The sequence below is a fragment of the Bos javanicus genome, chromosome 5, assembly GCF_032452875.1.
Source record: "Bos javanicus breed banteng chromosome 5, ARS-OSU_banteng_1.0, whole genome shotgun sequence".
Lineage (NCBI taxonomy): Eukaryota > Metazoa > Chordata > Mammalia > Artiodactyla > Bovidae > Bos > Bos javanicus.
In genome coordinates, this window is record NC_083872.1 from 70,647,714 (window position 1) to 70,670,132 (window position 22,419).

At 38.0% G+C, this 22,419-nt stretch overlaps 1 protein-coding gene across 8 annotated transcripts in view; it reads left to right on the forward strand.

The window, feature by feature from the left end:
* The window catches only part of RIC8B (RIC8 guanine nucleotide exchange factor B), a 101,326-nt gene that overhangs the window by 56,838 nt on the left and 22,069 nt on the right, over nucleotides 1–22,419 (forward strand). For all 8 annotated transcript variants that reach the window (XR_009736526.1, XR_009736527.1, XR_009736528.1 and 5 more), the window contains exons 7-8: nucleotides 5,052–5,196; nucleotides 17,314–17,458. Coding sequence is in view for 5 of the 8 variants with exons in the window: in XM_061417205.1 (XP_061273189.1) it covers nucleotides 5,052–5,196; nucleotides 17,314–17,458 (290 nt within the window). In the remaining 3 variants the exon portion in view is untranslated. The remainder of the gene's footprint in view (nucleotides 1–5,051; nucleotides 5,197–17,313; nucleotides 17,459–22,419) is intronic.

Sequence of the window (22,419 nt, forward strand, 5' to 3'; positions counted from 1 at the left end):
CTGCACCCAAACACATCTCCCATCTTAAAGGCAGAAAAACCTTCCCTTAATCCCACTTCTCAAGCTGCCTCCCCATTTCTCTGCTCTTCTTCATGCAGTGTTCCTCAGGAGAGTTTTCTGTGCTCACCTTCTCTCTGCTTTTCACTCATTTTGATTCTCTTGTGAACCCACTGAAATTAGGTTTTCATGCTTTCCACTCTACTACAGAGGTGTTTATCAAAAGTCATCAACCCAATATTGCCAGATCTAATAGTTCTCAAATCTTTTTTTTTATTCCCCAATACCATTTTGATATAATTAAGTATTCTCTCCTTTTTCAAGTAATTTCTTCACTTGGTTTCTTGGACACACAGGGAACCTCTTCTTTGCAGTGTTCTGAGTTCCCCAAGACAATGTTATCTTTGTCTCTATGTCTGCTCTCTTGCTGATCTCATTTAACAATCTTGGTTTGGAAAATCTTCTATTCACCAATGGCTCCCAAATTTCTATCTCTAGCCTTGATTGTCTGCTAGGCTCTCCAGACTTACATAATGTATGCCTACCCATCTCCTCCCCTTAGATGGGTAGTAGGTATTTTAAGTTTAACATATCCCAAACTAATCTCTTGACTTGCTGTCTTCTGCCCCTCTATCTTCTCCTTCTTTCCTCATTCAATACATGGCACCACCCTCCACCCCATTGTTTATTGTCATGTAGAATTTCTCTTAATAAATGAACTAGGTTCATTTTTCTCTGTATGTTTATGGTCAAGATTTAATAAGCACTTTGCTCTGTGTAGAGCATATTAATAGATATTGCTGATAAGGAGAGATTAGAAAGTAGGGACTCGTATCTTTGAAGAATTTATAGTCCATTAGAGGACTAGGTACCATCAAACATGAATAATCATTTAAGCAAAATAAATTAGATAATTGAATTAAGGTCATTTCCAAGTTTGATTATTTTAAGACATCTATTCTGACTAGAAAGACTTAGTGAAGAATAATACTTGAAAATACTTTGTGTCCTATATTTTAGCTTTTCACATAGGAGATCCACATTCCACTAAACTGTTTAGATTTTGCTATCTCTAAGCAGGATACCCCAAATATATCCTGTTTGTTAAACAGATTCTTTATATGAAGGCCTTAGTCTATACATTATGTAGGTACAAAAGACTGTGAGACCCACTCCTTGTCCTCAAAGAAATACTGCAGTACAAAGGAGACATAACAAGTAAAAAGTTGACTAAAGAAGGATAAATGGCACAATACAAAAATCAACTTTCCTTCTGAGGAAGATGCACTCTAGACTATGATGATCAAGAAGGGCAGAACCTCAAGTAATAGATGATTAGTTTTGGTAACAGTATGAATGGAACCATGGCTAATTAGTTATTGTGCCCAGTGGTTAATACCTGCTTAAATCTACCTTGTGCATACCCAAAGTAAATTGGTCTTGAATAGTCAGTATTTGGACAGGTAGAAAGAGAACAGATGGTAGAAATTACTGATTCAGGTTGGATTAGTCTGGAGAGGCATTTAGAAGAGATGAAGATTCCATGGGTTTGAAAAAAGAACTGGACAAGATTTCTCAAAATAAAAAATTTAATGAAAGGTAGTATTTGGGGGATAATAGAAATTTTGGAGAAAAATGATCCATTGGAGAAGGAAATGGTGACCCACTCCAGTATTCTTGCCTGGAGAATCCCATGGACAGAGGAGCCTAGCACGCTACAGTCCATGCAGTCACAAGAGTCAGACATGACTTAGCAGCTAAACCACCACCACCACCAGAAGTGATCCAGACTTAGACAGTTTGTCTGGGCATAATATATAACAAAATTTCACTTCAAAAACTTGTTTTAAGGAACTGAAAACATAGCTAATAAAATTTTTGTGTGATAACCATTATTAATAGATACTGTGCTCTGGAACTGTAGGTACATACTACATGAAATCACTTGTTTCATGTCTCATTTCTCTAGAAATGGGAGATAAACTCAGTAGGGTTAGCTGAATCAAATAATAAGAATTTATTGTGTAATTATTTTATGCTTACAGGGCACAAATAGCAATCTGCTCTGTCCTGCCAGAGATATTGAAATATGGATTCTATAAACATTTGGGTAAATTATTCAGTTTTCTGAGATTTCGTTTGTTTGTTTGTTTGTTTTTTACACCTCCTGGTACATGGTAGGCACTCAGTATAGAAAGAGATAAGGAAGGAAGGAAGGAAATCAGCTGAATGAATTAAATAAAAATAATATGCACATAAAGAGTCTGGTATAGTAAATTATAACTTGACTTTGTGTCTATCTTCATTTCCTAGCATAGTGCCTCGCCTGTAGAAGGCATTTATAAAAGCTACTTGAATTCATTCATTCTTCCTTCAAATACGAAATATTTATTGAAACCTGTTATGTGCCACGCACTGAGAGTGGTAAACAAAACAGAAAGAAATTCCTGCCCCCAGACTCTTATGGAAGAAGGTAGACAGTTAAGAAATGTATGCTGTGTCAGGTGGTGATAAGTGCTGTGAGGAGGACTAAACCAGGAGCAGGGGATGAGAAAAGATAATGCTGAAGGTGAATTCCTTATGGTGACCAAGGATTGTCTTCCTGTAAATGATATTTGAACAGAGACCTGAAGAAAGTAAGGGAATGAGCCAAGCCAGTTTCTAGAAAAAGGGTTTCTGGGCAGAGAGAGCAGCAAATGCAAAGACCATGAGGCAAGAAAGTGCTCAGTTTAAGGAGTTCCATCTGTGAAAGTATAGCAGTGTGAGCAAGAAGTTGTCAGAAAAGTAGCAGGAGGACACATGATGTGAAACCCAAGGAATCTGGAAGGATCTCGACCTTTATTATGATGAGATGAGAGGCCATGGGAACTGAAGGACTTTAAGAAGAGGAATGACAGGATCTGACTTTGAAAGGATCGTCCTAACTGCTCTGTAGAGAATAGATCATAGAAGGACCAGAATGGAAGCAGGGATGACTTAGGAGACTGTGGGGACAGTTCAGGTGAAAAATACTGGTACCTTGAATTTAGTAATACTAGAGGAGGTAGTGAGAAGTGGTCGGATATAAAGCAAAGGATATATTGTGGATATAAAGCAAAGGTAGAGCCAAAATAATTTGCCGATGGACTGGATGTGGGATGCGGAAGAGAGGAATTAAGGCTGTTTGCAGTAAACAGTGGGAGCAGGCAATGGCACCCCACTCCAGTACTATTGCCCGGAAAATCCCGTGGATGGAGGAGCCTGGTGGGCTGCAGTCCATGGGGTCGCTAAGAGTCAAACACGACTGAGTGACTTCACTTTCACTTTCCACTTTCATGCATTGGAGAAAGAAATGGCAACCCACTCCAGTGTTCTTGCCTGGAGAATCCCAGGGACGGGGAGCCTGGTGGGCTGCAGTCCATGCGGTCGCACAGAGTTGGACACGACTGAAGTGACTTAGCAGCAGCAGCAGCAGTAAACAGCTGAAAGAGTGCTGAGTCGCTTCAGTCATGTCCAAATCTTTACGACCCTGTGGACTGCAGCCTGCCAGGCTTCTCTGTCCATGGGATTCTCCAGGCAAGAATACTGGAGTCGGTTGCTATGCACTTCTCCAGGGAATCTTCCTGACCCAGGGACTGAACCTGATTCTCTTATGGCTCCTGCATTGGCAGGTGGTTCTTTACCAGCAGCACCACCTGGGAAGCCCAGGTTGGAAGAATAGACTTGCCACTTAATGAGATGGAAAACTATAGAAGAAACAACTTTGTTGGGAGCTTCAAAATCTGTTCAGGACATGCTAAATTTGAGAAGCTTTTTAAAGTCTAGGGGTCAGGGAAGAAATCAAGATAGAGATATACTTTAGGGAGTTAGCAGTAAATAGAGACCATATAAATCCATAAAACTGTATGAGATCACCAATAGAGAGTGAAAATAGCAAAGAAATGTTGCCCAAGAACTCAACCCTTGAATAGTCCAGCAGTTAAAATACAAGAGGAAAGGGATTTCCATGGCAGTCCAGTGGCTAAGACTCCATCCTACCAATACAGGGAGCCCAGGTTTGATCCCTGATCAGGGAACTAGATCCCACATGCTCCCACTAAATATCCAGCATGCCACAACTAAAGATTCCATGTGCCACAACTAAGACCCAGCACAGCCAAAAATATTTTTTAAAGAACAAGAGAATAAAAGATAATTGGCCTAGAGGCTAAGATGAAGCAAGCAGTAAGATAATAGGAGAACCAAAAGAGGAAAGGTCTAGGTGAGTGAGTGAGTTATCAAACAGACAAACCAAGCAAGTTTTGTAACTCCTCTGGGGACCAGTCTATAAAATAGGAATGACAGTGTTGATACCACCTCCCTTGCGTGGTAACTGTGAGGGTTGATTATAGAGAATGTATGTATATCATCTATTACAGCAACTAGCACATAGGAAGTACTCAATAATTAATAACCATTTTATTATAAAGAAAACAACTAGAAAACATATGTACAGGGTTTTTTTATTTTTGTTGTTGTTGTTTAGTAACTAATGAAAATGTTGCAGGAATTAAAAGAAGGAAAAAAATCAATGAGTAAGGGTATTAAAGAAGTCTCTGAGGGAGAAAGAGAAATTTGACCCAGACTTTAAAATGGATTTTGGTAGAGGCAGCTGGGGCATTCCAAGGTGCTGAGATGAGTAAACACCCAGGAATGGATTTGAATATATCATGGTGGTCAGTGAAGAGCTGTTTCTCTTCAGATGAAATTTCATTGCAGACATGAAATGAAATTATATTGTTGTTGTTTCAGTTCAGTTCAGTCGCTCAGTCATGTCCGACTCTTTGCAACCCCATGGACTGCAGCATGCCAGGCCTCCCTGTCCATTACCAACCCCTGGAGTTTACTCAAACTCATGTCCATTGAGTCGGTGTTGTTGTTTAGTTTTATTTGGAAAACTGTTTTTTTAATGTTTGTTCTATTCTTATAAAGCTAAGCTTGGTAGACTAATTATAAGAAAAACTAGTTGGATGGTACTATTCTTACTTAATCTAGCACTTAAACGATTGATGATGGTTTTGCATTTGTGCCATTAGGTTTTACCACCATTGAGGGATGTGACAAATCGACCTGAAGTTGGTTCAACTGTGAGAAATAAGCTGGTGCGCCTCATGACACATGTTGACCTGGGAGTCAAGCAAATTGCTGCTGAATTCCTTTTTGTCCTTTGCAAAGAGAGAGGTAGGTTAAACTCTTTGCCCTCTACTTTTTCACCTTTCTGAGGGTCTTTGGGAAATGTTTCTGTTATTAGTGGCCATCTTGTTCTGCTCTTTTCACAACTTATTCTCTATCTGTTCCATTAGAGGGTTTGAGGAGATAATAAAAATTAATAATTTAAAAGCTTTTCTATATACTTCTGAATTTATTGAGGCATGCAGACAGATACACTACTAAACACACTTACATTTAAACTTTGCCTCCTGTGTCCTTAACCCAGACTTCTTAATCCTTATGAGTGAAGACCTGGAGTCATTATGAAGAATCTACTTACGTAATTAAGGTGTTACTATCTTGATAGGCAAAGGCCTAGGTTAGTTCCCCTTTTTAATTTCTCTTGGAATTAAAACTACAGGAGTTTTTATTTCTTCATTTCTTCTTTAATCAATAAAAAGTTATTGAATGTGAGCTATAGATGCTTAAGATACATCCCTTACCCTTGAGTTAATGGTAAGACAAAAATAGAAAGAAATTAAAAAGTAACTATACTATAATAAATACTATTCTATAAGTTCATATAAAGTGATTGTCTTCTGAAATACATCTAACAATTTAAATTATTGTGTTATTTTGCTCTGCAAAAGTTCTCCAAACAAGAACTTGAACCAAGTTATTCAGGTATTTTTACCTATTTCTTTCTTCATCTCCTGGTTTATAAAAGTACTAGTAAAAGCCCCAACTAAGCAGATTTTATATTCCACTTTTTATTTTATTTTTATTTTTTTTTCTAATTTTATTTTTTTAAACTTTACATAATTGTATTAGTTTTGCCAAATATCAAAATGAATCCGCCACAGGTATACATGTGTTCCCCATCCTGAACCCTCCTCCCTCCTCCCGCCCCATACCATCCCTCTGGGTCGTCCCAGTGCCCTAGCCCCAAGCATCCAGTATCGTGCATCGAACCTGGACTGGCAACTCGTTTCTTACATGATATTTTACATGTTTCAATGCCATTCTCCCAAATCTTCCCACCCTCTCCCTCTCCCACAGAGTCCATAAGACTGTTCTATACATCAGTGTCTCTTTTGCTGTCTCGTACACCGGGTTATTGTTACCATCTTTCTAAATTCCATATATATGTGTTAGTATACTGTATTTATGTTTTTCCTTCTGGCTTACTTCACTCTGTATAATAGGCTCCAGTTTCATCCACCTCATTAGAACTGATTCAAATGTATTCTTTTTAATGGCTGAGTAATACTCCATTGTGTATATGTACCACAGCTTTCTTATCCATTCAAAGTACCTCAGTTTTGTGAGCTAGATAACTTAGAGGTGAGAAACTTCACTCACTTCTCTAAAAAATCTTCAGTCAGTTGAATTCTTTTCTCCCCCACCAGCTTTACTGGGGTATATTTGACATATAAAATTGTATATATTTAAAGTATTCAACATAATGATTTATATACACTGTGAAATGATTACCTCTGTCATGTTAATTAACACATTCACTACCTCACATAGTTACGTGTGTGTGTGTGTGTGTGTGTGTGTGTGTGTGTGGTGAGAACGCTTAAGATTTACTATCTTAGCAACTTTAAAGTGTACAACAGGGTATTGTTAACTATAGTCATCATGCTGTACATTAGATCCCCAGAAATTATTAGTCTTATAACTGAACTTATTCATCTTATAAATTGTACCCTTTGACCAGATCTCCTTGTTTCCCTACCCTCTACCCTCTGGTAATCACTACTCTACTCTCTGTTTCTATGTGTTTGAATTTTTTTTTTTCAAGTTCTACTTATAAGTGAGTTCTACGGTATTTATCTTTCTCTGTCTGGCTTATTCACTTAGCATAAATATTCTCTAGGTTCATCCATGTGTTGCAAATAGCAAGATTTCATCTTTGTCGTGGCTGAATAACATTCCATTTTATATACAGTTCACCATTGACCACGAGTTTGAACTGCTTGGGTTCACTTAGATGTGGATGTTTTTTAAATAAATACACACTGTAGTACTACATGATCCATGATAGGTTAGATCCACAGTTGGTTGGGTCTGTGGATGTGGAACCACAGACACAGAAAGCAGACTATAAAATTACATCCACATTTTCAGCTGCATGAAGGGTGGACATCCCTAACCCTAGGATTCTTTAAGGGCCAACTCTGTGTGTCTTATCTGTTCTTCTGTTGATGAACACTTAGCTTGTTTCCATTTCTTGGCTATTGTGAAAAATGCTGCCATGAACATGGGAGCTGAGATATCTCTTAGTTACTGACTTCATTTCCTTTGAATATACTTCCAGAAGTGGCATGCTGGATTATATTACGGTTCTATATTTAATTTTTTAGTAACCTCCATTACTGTTTTCTGTAGTTGTTCTTCAGTCACTAAGTCATGTCCAACTCTCTGTGACTTCACAGACTGCAGCACGCCAGGCTTTCCTGTCCTTCATAATCTCTAGGAGTTTGTTCAGATTCAAATCCATTGAGTCAGTGAAGCTGTCTAACCATCCTCTGCTGCCCTCTTCTTTTGCCTTCAGTCTTTCCCAGCATCAGGGTCTTTTCCAGTGAGTCAGCTGTTTGCATCAGGTGGCCAAAGTATTGGCACTTCAGCTTCAGCATCAGTCCTTCCAGTGAATACTCAGGATTGATTTCCTTTAAGATTGACTGGTTTGATCTCCTTGCACTTCAAAGGACTCTCAAGAGTCTTCTCCAGCACCATAATTCATAAACATCAATTCTTTGGTTCTCAGCCTTCTTTGTGGTCCAGCTCTCACATCTGTACATGACTCTTGGAATAGTAGCTAGTAGCTACACCAATTTCCATTCCCACCAACAGTGTAAAAGGGTTTTGTCTTTGCCGCATCCCTCCACATCCCTGTATCTCTTGTTTTTTATAAAAGCCATTCTAATAGATGTGAGGTGATCTTTCATTGTGTTTTCATTGCATTTTCCCCGATGATTAGTGACATTGAACACCTTTTCATGTACCTGTTGGGCATCTGTATGCCTTTGGAAAAGTGTCTATTCAGGTCCTTTGCCTAACTTTTAATTGAATTGTTTGGGAACTTTTGTTATTGAGTTGCATTCATTGAATTCTTTTTTTTTTTTTTTCTGACTGATACAACCACTTAAGTTACTGCTAAGATAGTATATTAATAAGATCAATATCACTATAGTGATAATAAACACAACTATTGAGGTATCATGTGTCAAACATTCTAAGCCATAATCTCATTTCATTCTCATAAGGACTCTAAAGTAAATATTATTATTATTTCAATGTCATAAATGAGGCAAGGGTTTTATCCAAGGTCATGCAGTTGCTTAAAGCTAAGCCTGAATTTGAGTCCTATCTTTCCATTCTGCCATGTTTCCTCTCATAATACAATTGACCCATAATGCACAAATGAACAACATGGGTTTGAACTGCTGTCCATGGTCCACTTATATGCAGATAAATATATACTACAGTACTGTGCAAGCCACAGTTTAACTCACAGATGGGGAACTGCAATTATGGAGGGCCAACTATAAGGTTATGGGAGGACTTTCAACTGCTTGGAGGGCCATCATCCCTAATACCTGTGTTGTTCAAGGGTCACCAGTAATTATCCTCAACCATTCTCATAGACTAGCTCATTTAACATTTGCTGTTTTAAGCAGTTCAATTATTTCTATGAAGAAAGATCCCACATCTTGAAATTAAGTGATTGGAATAGCACCTTGCATTTAGCAGTCTGTAAGAACTTGCTGAATTCAATCAAGTTTTCTGAGATCAGAAATTAGCTGTTTTTCAAGTATAATTGTGTGTGTGTGTGTATACACATAAATCTAAACCACACATGTATGTATTCATTAAAAAATGTTTATCAAAATATAATGTTTATCAAAATCTTATCCACTTGTTACCTCTAAGTAGTAGAATGCCTGGAGATTTTCTTTTAGTTCTCTGTATTTTATAGTTTTCTGCAATGAGCATGCTTTCTTGTGTACTTATGAAGTTTTTAAGAGGGGAAAAATGAAGTTTATTTTATCTGTAATTAATATCTAAATATATACATTACATATCTAAATACATATATTACCTAAATATATAAATTACATTTCTAAATATATATCTAAATAATTTTATAAATCTAAATATAGTTCAGTTCAGTTGCTCAGTCATGTCTCTTTGTGACCCCATGGACTGCAGCACGCCAGGCTTCCCTGTCCATCACCAACTCCCAGAGCTTATTCAAACTCATGTCCATAGAGTCAGTGATACCATCCAACCATCTTATCCTCTCTTGTCCCCTTCTCCTCCCGCCTTCAATCTTTCCCAGCATCAGGGTCTTTTCCAATGAGTCAGTTCTTCGCATCAGGTGGCCAGAGTATTGGAGTTTCAGTTTCAGCATCAGTCCTTCCAATGAACATTCAGGACTGATCTCCTTTAGGATGGACTGGTTGGATCTCCTTGCAGTCCAAGGGACTCTCAAGAGTCTCCTCCAACATCACAGTTCAAAAGCATCAATTCTTTGGTGCTCAGCTTTCTTTATAGTCCAATTCTCACATCCATATACGACTACTGCAAAAACCATAGCTTTGACTAGACGGTCCTTTGTTGGCAAAGTAATGTCTCTGCTTTTTAATATGCTGTTTAGGTTGGTCATAACTTTTCTCCCAAGGAGCAAGCATCTTTTATATATAAATGTATATATATAAATATAATCAATCACGTCACGTATGTGTTAGTGTTATAACACATATGGTATATACATTTAAAATGAATTTGTTAATTGTTTTTTATTTGAAATGGTTAACTTTGTTTCCCCAGGACCCCGTATTCGAGGTTTCATAGTCCTAACTTTGAGCCCCAAACGCATGTTAGCAAAACTTTATCTTTTTCATTTGGTCTTTAACAATTATTTATATTCATCTGCTTTTCCTTCCAGTTAGACTTTAATAGTAAAAGTATTCTTCTGGAATACAAATTTGCTTATTCAAATTTTGAGTACTTTTTGAGGTCGACCCTGGGAATACAAAGGTATACATGATAAACAAGGTCTCTGCCCTCATATTATTTACCTTATCAAGGATTACAAATTCAGATGCCTACAAAATTAATAAAGTAAGTCAAATGGATAGAACATGAGATGATCAATGAAACCTGACACTTAGCTAATTGTTGGGGAGATAGTGGGTTGGGAGTGGAGGAGCAAGGGGAATGTGGGGGACTAGAAACAGGACCTTGCTGCTATTTAGCTCCAGCTGATTGTTACCATGAAGGGACATGTGGTCAGTGTTACCAAATCATCCAGATTTTTCAAGAGAAGCCAGGACTCTGGGTTTTTACATAAAATTCCTCAGTTTTTAAATGCTGTCAACTAATTCTAATTTAAAATTCTAATTCTAATTTAAAACCACCAAAAAGTTTGTAGTCCATATTCAACTTATAAGTCATCATAAGATTTTGGAGCTTGGGTTGGGTTTGGAGGCAGGTTATATCACAATAAAATAAATTTAAAATAATTTATCAGAGTGATTAAACTTCCCTCTTAAAGATGAATGTCTTTAAGCTGAGTTTGAAAGTTAAAGTACCTTGATCCAGGCACAGAGGTCAGACCAGTAAGTATAAACAGCACAAAGCAGTCAAATTGGGTTAGGAACAGAGATGAGATTAAGAATGAAAACTGAAACAGAGCGAGATACAAATGCAAAACTATGGAAGATTTGGTACAGAAACAGCTCTCCAAGTGTCCTCTGTGCCAGGCTAAACGTATCTCACAACTAACAGCTGCCTCTTTGTTGAGCCCTAACAAAACTACATTTTTATTACCTCTTCTGCCAATTATGTACTTTATACAGGGGCCCTAAAACAAGCCTCACATAGTTTAATAAAGAAAATAATTTGTAAAACAAGCCTTTGTGGGGTATTTCCCCCCTTCCCAAACTCCTCCTTTTAACACATTTATTAATTCTCAGCATGTGTTAGGCACTGTGGTAGGGCAGAGGCTGAATTGCAGAGATAAATAAGGCTTAAACTCTCTCAGCACATAGCCCCACACCTTTATACACTTTACTTTTGTCTCGTTTACTTCAGTCACAGTAATAGGAGTGTCAGTGGCACCCCACTCCAGTACTCTTGCCTGGAAAATCCCATGGACGGAGGAGCCTGGTGGGCTGCCGTCTATGGGGTCGCACAGAGTCGGACACGACTGAAGCGACTTCACTTTCCCTTTTCACTTTCATGCATTGGAAAAGGAAATGGCAACCCACTCCAGTGTTCTTGCCTGGAGAATCCCAGGGATGGGGGAACCTGGTGGGCCGCTGTCTATGTGGTTGCACAGAGTCGGACACGACTGAAGCAACTTAGCAGCAGCAGCAGCAGCTTGAAACCAAGCAGTCTCCCTCTCCTGATGATCTTTTCTCTTCTTGTCTTCTCAAAAGCTTTGCTCCATCAAGTGTTAACCCTTTGTTCCTTTATTAACTCTTCCTAATTTGTTCATCTTTTCAGTATCCTTATTACCCACTCAGACTTCAACTTGCAGCAAGTAAGGCATTTCCACCATTCCCTACTTCCCAGATTCCACTGAAAATGCTTTCAGTAAGGTCACAAAGTCACAAAGAAAGAAAGTGTTAGAAAGTGTTAGTTGCTCAGTCCTGAGACCCCTGTGGACTGTAGCCCTCCAGGCTCCTCTGTCCATGGGATTTTCCAGGCAAGAATACTGCAGTGGGTTACTATTTCCTTCTCCAAGGGATCTTCACAACCCAGGGATCAAACCCTGGTCATCTGCATTGCAGGCAGATTCTTTACCATCTGAGCCATAAGGGAAGCCACAACTAATTTTGAAAAGGAATGGATAGTTTTTAGTCTTTATCTTAATAGCATCTTTATTTTGTAACAGTTGATACTGTTGACCATTGTCTGTCTCTACTACAACACACTCCTAGATTTCCTTTGACCCACCTCTCTGTTCATTCTTTTCAGTCTGATTTGTTCAATCCTATCTTTGTCCACATCTAATTGCTATCTTTCTCTAAAGTTCTCATCTGGCCCCATCCTCACTTTATCTTGCTTCCTGAGCAGTATTATCCCCTCCCTTGGCTTCTGCTTCAGCCTATTTGAGGGGGATTTCCAAATCTGCATCCCTCTTAATAAACTATTAAAATAATACTATCCCTCTGTTTCTGGTCAGGTTTTCTTCATTCTTTCTTACACACGGCTGAGAGAGAGACTGTTCTAGAGTACACTTATCCTATTGGCATTCCCCCTTATAAAACTTTCAATGACTCTCTGTCACCTCCATGATAAAATACAAATTTTACCTCCATGGCCTACCTTTATAGTGTAAATATACTAAATCTACTCCCTAAATCTACTCCCTACCCTACACTTTTTGCTTAATCATACTAAAGACTTCTTTATTCTTGTCTGATTATACTGCACTGTTCCTTGGCTCATCTCCATGGCTTGGCAGATGCTGTTCCTTTTGCATGGAATGCTTCTTCCATCCTTGTTAGCATAGTAAGCTTTTTGTATTCTTGAAGATCATAATCTTCATCTGTGTCATCTGTATGAAGATCATCCAATGAAGAGTTCATCATTCTCTGCTTTGTACCATTTTTACTTATTCTTCTCTCTTTTTAAAATACTTCTGACGTTTGTTATATTATAACTTTTTGTTAAACTTTTATTCTAGACATTGAGTGTCTTTAGGTTAGATATCTTATCTTCTTCACCTTTGGTTCCCCAGTGTTTAACAGAGTACCTTACAGGTAGTAGGTACACCATAAATGTTTAATGAAAGACCAAACATTAATGCTGTCTATGAAATCAGTGGTGAATACACTGTCTTATGAACTTTTTCATATAAAGGAATAATTATAATATTATTGTATAATAATTATTAATTACTATACAATTATTATACAATTATTGTGTAATAATTGTAATATACTTTGGTAAGCACCATAAGAGAAGAATGTGCCAGATATGGCAGCAACCTGGAAGAGGAAATGATTGGTTGGTGTGGAAAAGGTCAGAGAAAGTCTTCATCCAAGAGAAAAGAGAAGTGGGAAGAAGCCTTGTTATGTACAGAAAAGAGACTAGTTCAAAGTGTGAGGAATCTGCATTGCATAGGAGCAGTAGGAAATGAGTTTAGGAAAGAAGGCAGAGGCAAGAAAATGATCCCTCTAGGCCCTGTTTCAGAATTTGAGCTTTAGCCTTTGTGGGAGGTTTTGGAGGTTTTATCCAGAAAGGTGCTTATGTCATACTTTTGCTTTACAAGGATATAAGGGAGTTGTGTGTAACCAGGAGAGGAGCGGGTGTGAGATTGGAAGTACAGAGACTAGTCAGAGGAAGCTTCTAGTACAGTATTTCAAAAAGTCACAGCATTAACTGAATTCCTTTCAGCACTAACTGAAAGGAAAAGTACTGTAAATCCTTCTGTATGTAACAGAGAGTGGGAATGGTTTCTGGTAGAATCTGGTTGTGCTCTTCTTTCTCCTCAGTAAAAGAGCAAAGCCTTTTTTTTTTGTTAGTCAAGTGTGATAAAACCCATGCTTTGTATAAGCAGTAATGCCATTACTACCAGTGCAGTTCTGACTTTGCCATGTGCTGCTGTGGTTGCTTTCCTCTTCATAATGCCCTCTAGCATCTTGATAAAATCATGGTGAAATCTTTCTTGTCATTTGTTTCATTTCTTTAGCAGTTTCATCTAAGTGCATGGATGAGTACTGTGACAAAGACAAAAACATTTGTTGTGTTTCTTTTTTTTTTTTCTTTTAAGGACCACTCAGGAGATCTTTTGTTTGCCTTAACAGCTCATCTTAACATCCAAATTCAGTCCATTTTCCTTTTACTACTTTCCCAATATCAAATAGGATGTTATAGAGAATATTCAAAAATAGACTAAAAAGTAATTAGAAACACTCCACTAGATATCAGTAATATAAATCAGAACTTCACAAAGAAAATGCCTCCTCACTGTGTGGTTTTTGTAGTTCATTTGTCTCCCCTTCCCAACGCCAATTTTTAAGTGTTTATCTTATTAGCAAATGTTCATTTGATTTTTAAATTATTGGCTATAGCCTTATCTACTGTTATGAAAGCAAGGTGTGTCTGAAACAGTCTTTGTAACCCAAACTATCACAGAGTTGACACAGAAGGTTTGTTCCAGTGAATGAACAGTAAGCACAATTTTCATAAAAGTGCTAGGAATTTTTACCATTCACTAGCTTCCAGGAGGATTTTCTACATAAGAAAGCAGGTTATTTAGTGTTCTCTTGACTTCTTTTTAACCTATTTTGGCCTTTCATAAACTACATTCTTAAACTATTTTAATGTTTAGCCACTGTAGGTGGTTATTTAAATTTTGTCTTTTTAAATTATTTTTTAGTATATTTATTTAAACTATTCATAGCATCTCAATTTAGACTTTCACAGTTTTGGAACTGCTAAATATCCGTATTTGTTTAAAAATATATCTTATCCAAAAACTTGCAATGAGAGTGTCATTATTAATGTGGGTTCAGATATACGATCCTTCAGCCTTAGTGACTTTGTGTCTGACCATGTCTAGGGTCATGAATATTAGGAATATTTGTATACACTGTTTATTCACTTCCCTTAATAACCATTAGGGCTTCCCAGGTGGTGCAGTGGTAAAGAATCTCTCTGCCAGTGCAGGAGACACAAGAGACATGGGTTCAATCCCTGTATGAGGAAGATCCCCTGGAGCAGGAAATGACAACCCACTCCAGTATTCTTGGCTGGAAAATTCCATGGACAGAGGAACCTGGCAGGGTACAGTCCATGGGGTCACAAAGAGTTGGACATGACTGAGCGTGCACATATAATAATCCATTAAGAATCCATTAATTTATCTAAATCACTCCATCTTGTGGAAGAACTGATGGAAAGAGAGAGCATATCAGATTTATTCAGAGGGCTTTCAAATTATACCACCATGATCCTTCATTAAATTCTAATGATTCTACCCAGCATCCATTGAGAATTAGTACCAAAGAGACCATAGTTACCAATAGGTTTTAATGTAGAAAATAGTTTAAAGTGACTAGTGTAAAACTTTATTTAATCTACTTACATTATTAATCCATATTTCCTTTTGCATAAATTTCACTAGTTTCTGAGTCCCTTGAAAGCAGACTTCCCTTTACTTGCTCTCAAACTACCTATTTTCAGTGTCAAGGGAGATACTCTGTCATTCAAGTATTTGAAAATTTAATGAACAATTCTACCCTGGACTGTTCATCCTACATCCTCTCCGTGCCCTTCATGGTACAGTGCAATGGTGGATCAAGAAGTTTTGCAAAGAAGACAAGAGCCTTGAGGGTGAGCGTAGTGACTGGCCATTGGGAGTAGACAGTGACCAACTGAGAGCAATCATTGAAGCTGATCCTCTTACAACCACACGAGAAGTTGCCCAAGAACTCAACGTCGACCATTCTACAGTCATTCAGCATTCGAAGCAAATTGGAAAGATGAAAAAGCTAAGTGGGTGCCTTATGAGCTGACTGGAAAAAAAGAAAAAACATCATTTTGAAGTGTCGTCTTTTATTCTACACAGCAACAAACTATTCTTCAATCGGATTGTAATATGTGACGAAAAGTGGATTTTATATGACAACTAGTGACCACCAGCTCAGTGGTTAGACTGAGAAGAAGCTCCAAACCACTTCCCAAAGCCAAATGTGCACCAAAAAATTGTCATAGTCACTGTTTGGTGGTCTGCTGCCCATCTGATCTACTGCAACTTTCTGAATCCTGGCAAAATCATAACATCTGAAAAGTATGCCCAGCAGATCAGTGAGATGCACTGAAAACAGCAACATCTGCAGCCAGCATAGGTCAACGGAATGGGCCCAGTTCTTATCCATGACAGCGCCTGACCACATGGTTGCACAACCAATGCTTCAAAAGTTGAACGAATTGAACTATGAAGCTTAGCCTCATCTGCCATATTCACCTGACCTCTCACCAGCCAACTACCACTTCAATCATTTCGACAACTATTTGCAAGGAAAAATGCTTCCACAACCAGCAGGAGGCAGAAAATGCTTTCCAAGAGTTTGTGGAATCCTGAAGCATGGATTTTTACACTATAAGAATAAACAGACTTACTTTTTGTTGGCAAGATGTGTTGATGGTAGTGGTTCCTATTTTGATTAATAAGGATGCATTTGAGCCTAGTTATGATGATTTAAAATTCACTGTCTGAAACAGCAGTTATTTTTGTACCAACCTAATACCAGATACTTTTCTAAGCACCTTGCATGTATTAATCTGTGAGGTAGGTATTATTCCAGTTCTCTATATCTGAAAACTGGAGTAAAGAACTGCAAAATAATTTACCTAAGGTCCACCTGCTAATAAATGGTAGAGCCATCACTAAGGTCCAGCAGTTCCTGGCCTTATACTCACTGGGTATAATGTGCTTCCATACTTTTTCTGATTTCTTTGAAAAAGCAATAACTTAGCCTATTCTGTTTACATTTGCTAATATCCTTAGGTTTTTTTGGACTTCCGTTGTGGCTCAGCTGGTAAAGAATCCACCTGCAATGTGGGAGACCTGGGTTGGGAAGATCCCTTGAAGAAGGGAAAGGCTACCCACTCCTGTATTCTGGCCTGGAGAATTCCATAGACTGTATAGTCCATGCGGTCACAAACTTTCACCTAGGTTTTGTTATTCCTTATTATCTTAATATCCCTCCAGTTCCTACAGAAGCAAATAAGAAAGATTTTATATTATATGCTATATTGGTAAAATCCCAGTCTGGCTTTCATTAACTCTAATCATCATTTCTCTGAAACTGAATAAAGAGAACAATTTTGTGATCAAAACCTTAAAACATCACCCTTACCAATGGCCTGGCAGTCACAGAAGCCCCACTCCTGCCACAGAGTGTATTCAAAACAGCTTTATTTGAATTTCTGATACCTTAAAAAAGGGTTTTGGTCCTCAGAACATATAGGATTACTACTACCACACTTTGACAACCTCTCAACTTTTAAGATTTACTACCATGGCATGTATGTCCAGCTTCCCTGTGTTGGTGAGTCGTTGGTGATAACAGTGAGCACTCAAGGATTCCTGTCTAAAAACCTGTTCTGTTTTTGCAGTGGATAGTCTCCTGAAATACACTGGCTATGGGAATGCTGCAGGACTGTTGGCGGCCAGGGGCCTCTTGGCTGGAGGAAGAGGAGATAATTGGTACTCAGAGGACGAGGACACAGACACTGAAGAATACAAAAATGCAAAACCAAAGTATAGTATCACATTTCTTTTCACCTAACTTTGTCTGCCTTTGGATTGGTTATTTGCCTTTCACTTCCTTTGTCTTTCATTTCTCTTCTTTTGTGGATTTGGAAGCTTTCTGTTTAATACTGTTTTAGAGGCAGTTGCATAGCTAGTGCCTTAGAGAATGACTTCAAGTGATTGAGGAAGGATAATACTGCAAGAAATGTTTTGCTGCATGATGCTTTTAACATGCTCATCATCCTCTCCTAAGTATTAAGAGAGGTAGTGTTTTTCGACGTCTCCTGTCACATACTTAAAGGATATTGTTGCTTATTTTGTGCTCTCCTTTCCATAAGTTGAGATTTTATAAGGTATAACCAAGACCAAGTATTTAAGTTGGCTATCTGATGCTTCAGTCTTTCTCAGAAATCTAAGTGTAGGTTCCATACATTCTGATCTTTCCTCTTGTGTGAAAGCCTTTATAAGTCAATCAGGTAAAGCCACAAGGCACATTACTAGCCAAAGGAAAGAAATCTGGCTCTGTGGTAAATTTTAATTAAGCAACTAGGGAACTATCTTTTAGCAGAGGCATTAGTCCACTGGGTAGGCAAGCCAGAGACTCTTATCAAGTTTTCCTTGACTCATTGGTTGTAAGTCAAAGACACTAGTTGTCTCTCATCCTGAAACGAACCACCTCTACTCTCTTCTACCCACTTCCCATCCTTTTCATCCCCCTCTCAACTCCAATCCCAGCTAAATTTCTTAGTTTCTACTTATTAGGAGTTATTTGAGCTCAGTTTTTTGGTTTGCATTACTGAATGTTAAAAGGGTATGCCCTGCCCTATCAATGATGACATCGACATATGCTCTTTTCTACCCACAGTCTTCTAGAGTGTGATGTGGGTCACGTAGTAGTAGATCGAGGCTGGAAAAATGATTATCTGCAAGATACAGCCCATTTTTAAAAGTGTAGATTGTGCCTTGTTGAAGTGACAATAATGGGTTGTCAGAAGGTAAAAAAGATCACTCCCTAGTTTGATGTAGTTTCAAAACCAAAATCATTGCCAAAGCCAATGTAAAAGAAACAAAAAAATATCCTTCCCTAATCAGACAAGACTTATAGGGCCTGTATTCTTAGCAAATCAGGTCTGAGTAGGTGGTGTTACTTGTGGCATCCCCAGATCTTTCAGCCTTGGTAAGATCTTACAGAGTGTGTCCCAGAAGAAAAAGGCTTTGGGGGAAAAAAAGCTAGCAATGACTGTAAGCGTTAAATTCTTAAGACTGACACCATTTAGATGTTATAAATTGGGCGTCTCTATCAGATATTTGAAGCTAAGGTAGAAAAATAATATATTAATCTTTGCATAATTATAGAAGTCATCATTCTAAATTATTCTTGCTAGCTCTTGACTTTTTTCATTTCATAAACTGTATTTCCATATTAGTTTGATATCCTCTATTTGAGACATTAAAATATACCACTTAAAGAGTCTCATATTTTTAAATTAAGGAAGAAATTACGTTAAGCATTCAGTGTGTCCCAGGGTATGTGGACACAGTCAGCTAACATAGGAAATTCTTGAGTACTCATGAATGGTTGACATCATTGCATCTCAGTGTGTATTTTTTAATTTGTTTGGTGGATGACTTCTAAAATGGCATTGATCGTATATCAAGCAGGGCTTCCCTGGTGGCTAAGACAGTAAAGAATCTGCCTGCAATGCAGGAGACCCGGGTTCTACCTCTGGGTTGGAGAGATACCTTAGAGAAGGAAATGGCTACCCACTCCAGTATTCTTGCCTGTAGAATTCCATGGACAGAAGAGCCTGATTGGCTACAGTCCATGGGGTTACAAAGAGTCAGACATGACTGAGTGACTAACATATATCTAGCAAACACAAGAATACTACTATAACAAGAAAAACCTCAGAAAAAATACAATAACATTGGGTCTCTCCCAATAGTACAGGAAATAGAAATGTGTTACATTATGGAAGTGATGTTAGATTTCAGGAGAGCACTGCTTTTTATTTTTATTTTTTAATTTTATTTTATTTTTAAACTTCACAATATTGATTGGTTCTGCCATATATAGAAATGAATCTGCCACAGGCATACACATGTTCCCCATCCTGAACCCTCCTCCCTCCTCCCTCCCCATACCATCCCTCTGGGTCATCCCAGTGCACCAGCCCCAAGCATCCAGTATCGGAGAGCACTGCTTTTTAAAATCAAGGACCATGATGTGTGATATTGTTATTGTCTTGACTCTTGACCATGGAAAGATTTTGTGTTTAGGCCTTACATCCCTGGTTGGAATCTTCTTCAGCCTTTGGACCTGGCCTGTATCATTAATATAGGAATGGTGTGTTAGTGTGGCCAGAATAGTCACCATTGTGAAATCTTGTTGTGTTTCTTAAACATCTTTCCTCTTTCAGGTGCAGCAGTGTTTCATATGTTAATTTAAAATACTTATTAAAATGGTTCCCATGGAAGTGGTGGTAAACAAAGTGCTTTGCAAGCAAGATAATCCTTTGTGCTTTGGACAGTGATCCACAAGCTCAAAGAACTTCTTCCTTTAAAATTGTTATGAAAACTCCTTAGCAATCTGGTCAAGTTTATAAAGTCAGCATCTGAAAGGATGACTTACTCCCCTACCGCCTGATTAACCATCACCAATCAGTGCTCTCAGGATCACAGCCTGCTTCTCTTATGATGCACTTATTCACAAACACTGTTAGTATTGGCAGAAGCAGAGAATTACCCTTCATTCAGTTGGCCCTCATCCCGTTGTCAAAAATATAAGTGGATTCTGATTAATGCACCAAGGTAACCTGTAATCCTTTAGTGGAATCTGAAACTAAGAATAGTATGGAGCTTACATTTAGGCCATGAGAGACAGTTAATATCACAACAGTCCTTTCTGTGTCAAGATAAATGTATTTAATGGACTGGAAATAGCTTTCTGCAATTAACATACTTAGAGAAAATACAGTCATAGAATCAAGTATATGCCACACAGGTTTTTGGTGTGTATCTAGCCATGTTTGTAAAAAAGTAATTAAATAAGCACTGGTCCTGTATAAAAGAGAAACCACATTTCTAAATACTGACTTTATACCTGTTTCTTTTATGCCTCTGAGCATGAAGGCACCTTGACTGTATTGGTGATATAATGTACAGGGCTTCCCAGGTGGTGCTCGTGATAAAGAACCTGCCTGCCAGTGCAGGAGACATCAGAGATACAGGTTCAGTCCCTGGGTTGGGAAGATTCTCTGGAGAAGGAAATGGCCACCCATTCCAGTATTCTTGCCTGGAGAATCCCATGGACAGAGGAGCCTGACAGGCTATAGTCTCTAGGGTTGCAAAGAGTTGGACATGACTGAAGTGACTTAGCACACATTTCTAAATTCTAACTTTATACCTGTTTTTTTCCACCTCTGAGTATGAAGGCTCCTTGACTGTATAGATGGTATAATGTAACTGATTCCTGTGGTTTGTACAGCATTCCAAACATCAGTTGACAGATGTGTACCGTAGTGACATTTGACTCATTTTAGACTAGTTGCCTTCAGGCCTCGTATGGTATATAGGAGCCTATGAGTCCAAAAGCGTATCTTTAAAAAAGAGCTGCTGTATGGAGGGGCAGAAGAAGGGAAGGGCCAAAGTGTATAGAACTCTAGGATGCCCTGTTGTATTCTTAATACACCACACTAGTTCATAATTACACCCATCAGATTAAAATTATTATACTACTAAGCAATTCAGGGGTGTTTCCTTCTTGACCATGTATTTTTCAACAGTAGCTATGGCAGCAGCTGTATAGATATTATAGTTTCTTCAGCACAAATGACTTGGTTTTCTTTTGTCAAGATTTTGTTATGCTGCTTTAAGTCAAGTCCCATTATAATTTTCTCCATATCTTGGGGTTATACAAATGAAGAGATAGCTTTGTTTTTAATATTTCTTGAAGTAGATAAACCAGAACTAGGACTTGAAGATTTCTCGTTTTGCCTAGTTTAGACTATGATGGTATATTTATGTATAGTAGGTTGTAACTAGCCTTTCTAGGAACTAGAATTAATTTCCTGTAAGCAGTCATGAAACACAATCTAAATTCAGATCTCTAAAGACCAAAATTGAAAATAAAATCACTGCCTCTACTCCCATGCATACTGGTTAACTCGCCTTTGTGATATTTACAATTCATACCAGCTTTGCACTTTGAAAATTGAGTTCTCGGACTTTTCTTTTGTATTTTAATTTGAGTAAATGACCAGCAAGAGGTATGTTATCTGAATCTACAGTATTGAGCTTTACTTCAGATTTTATTTCCTACTGATTTACAACCATAGTTTTTTATATCCTTTATATCAAGGATAGCACTTGAAACAGCCCAATATAAGAAACATATAAAGCACTGTAATTTTAAAAGTATCTTGGAGCTTTTTTAGTTGCCTAGATGCAACTTGGTGTATTTATGTGTATTCAGTATGTCTACTTATATTGCTGATCCATGATACTTAATAATTAATAAATGAATTATACCACATTACCCTATTTCTTTGCATTGTTAATAGAATGCAAAATCTGTGATTAAGACATTGTTCCATAATTTATCCTACTTCTTAAATGTGAAATCAGTCTTATACAGTAATTCTCAAATTTTCACCTCAGTCACCATTATTAACTGGTATCTCTTTAAAATATCTTAAAACTGGATTTAACCATAGCAAACGCCACAAAAAACCTAGTTGTTGTGTGGCTTCTTTAGTTAATGAAGATTGCATGTGCAGCTCCATGGTGATGATTTAACTTAATAAACTAACTCACTGGATTCAAGGACTTTTGGCTTGCTTACTTCTTGACAAGTAGCTCACTATGCTAGTAGCTGGTGTTTATTAAATGGGACTCCCTGGTGGCTCAGTGGTAAAGAATCTGCCTGCTAGTGCAGGAGATGTGGGTTCGATCCCTGGGTTGGGAAGATC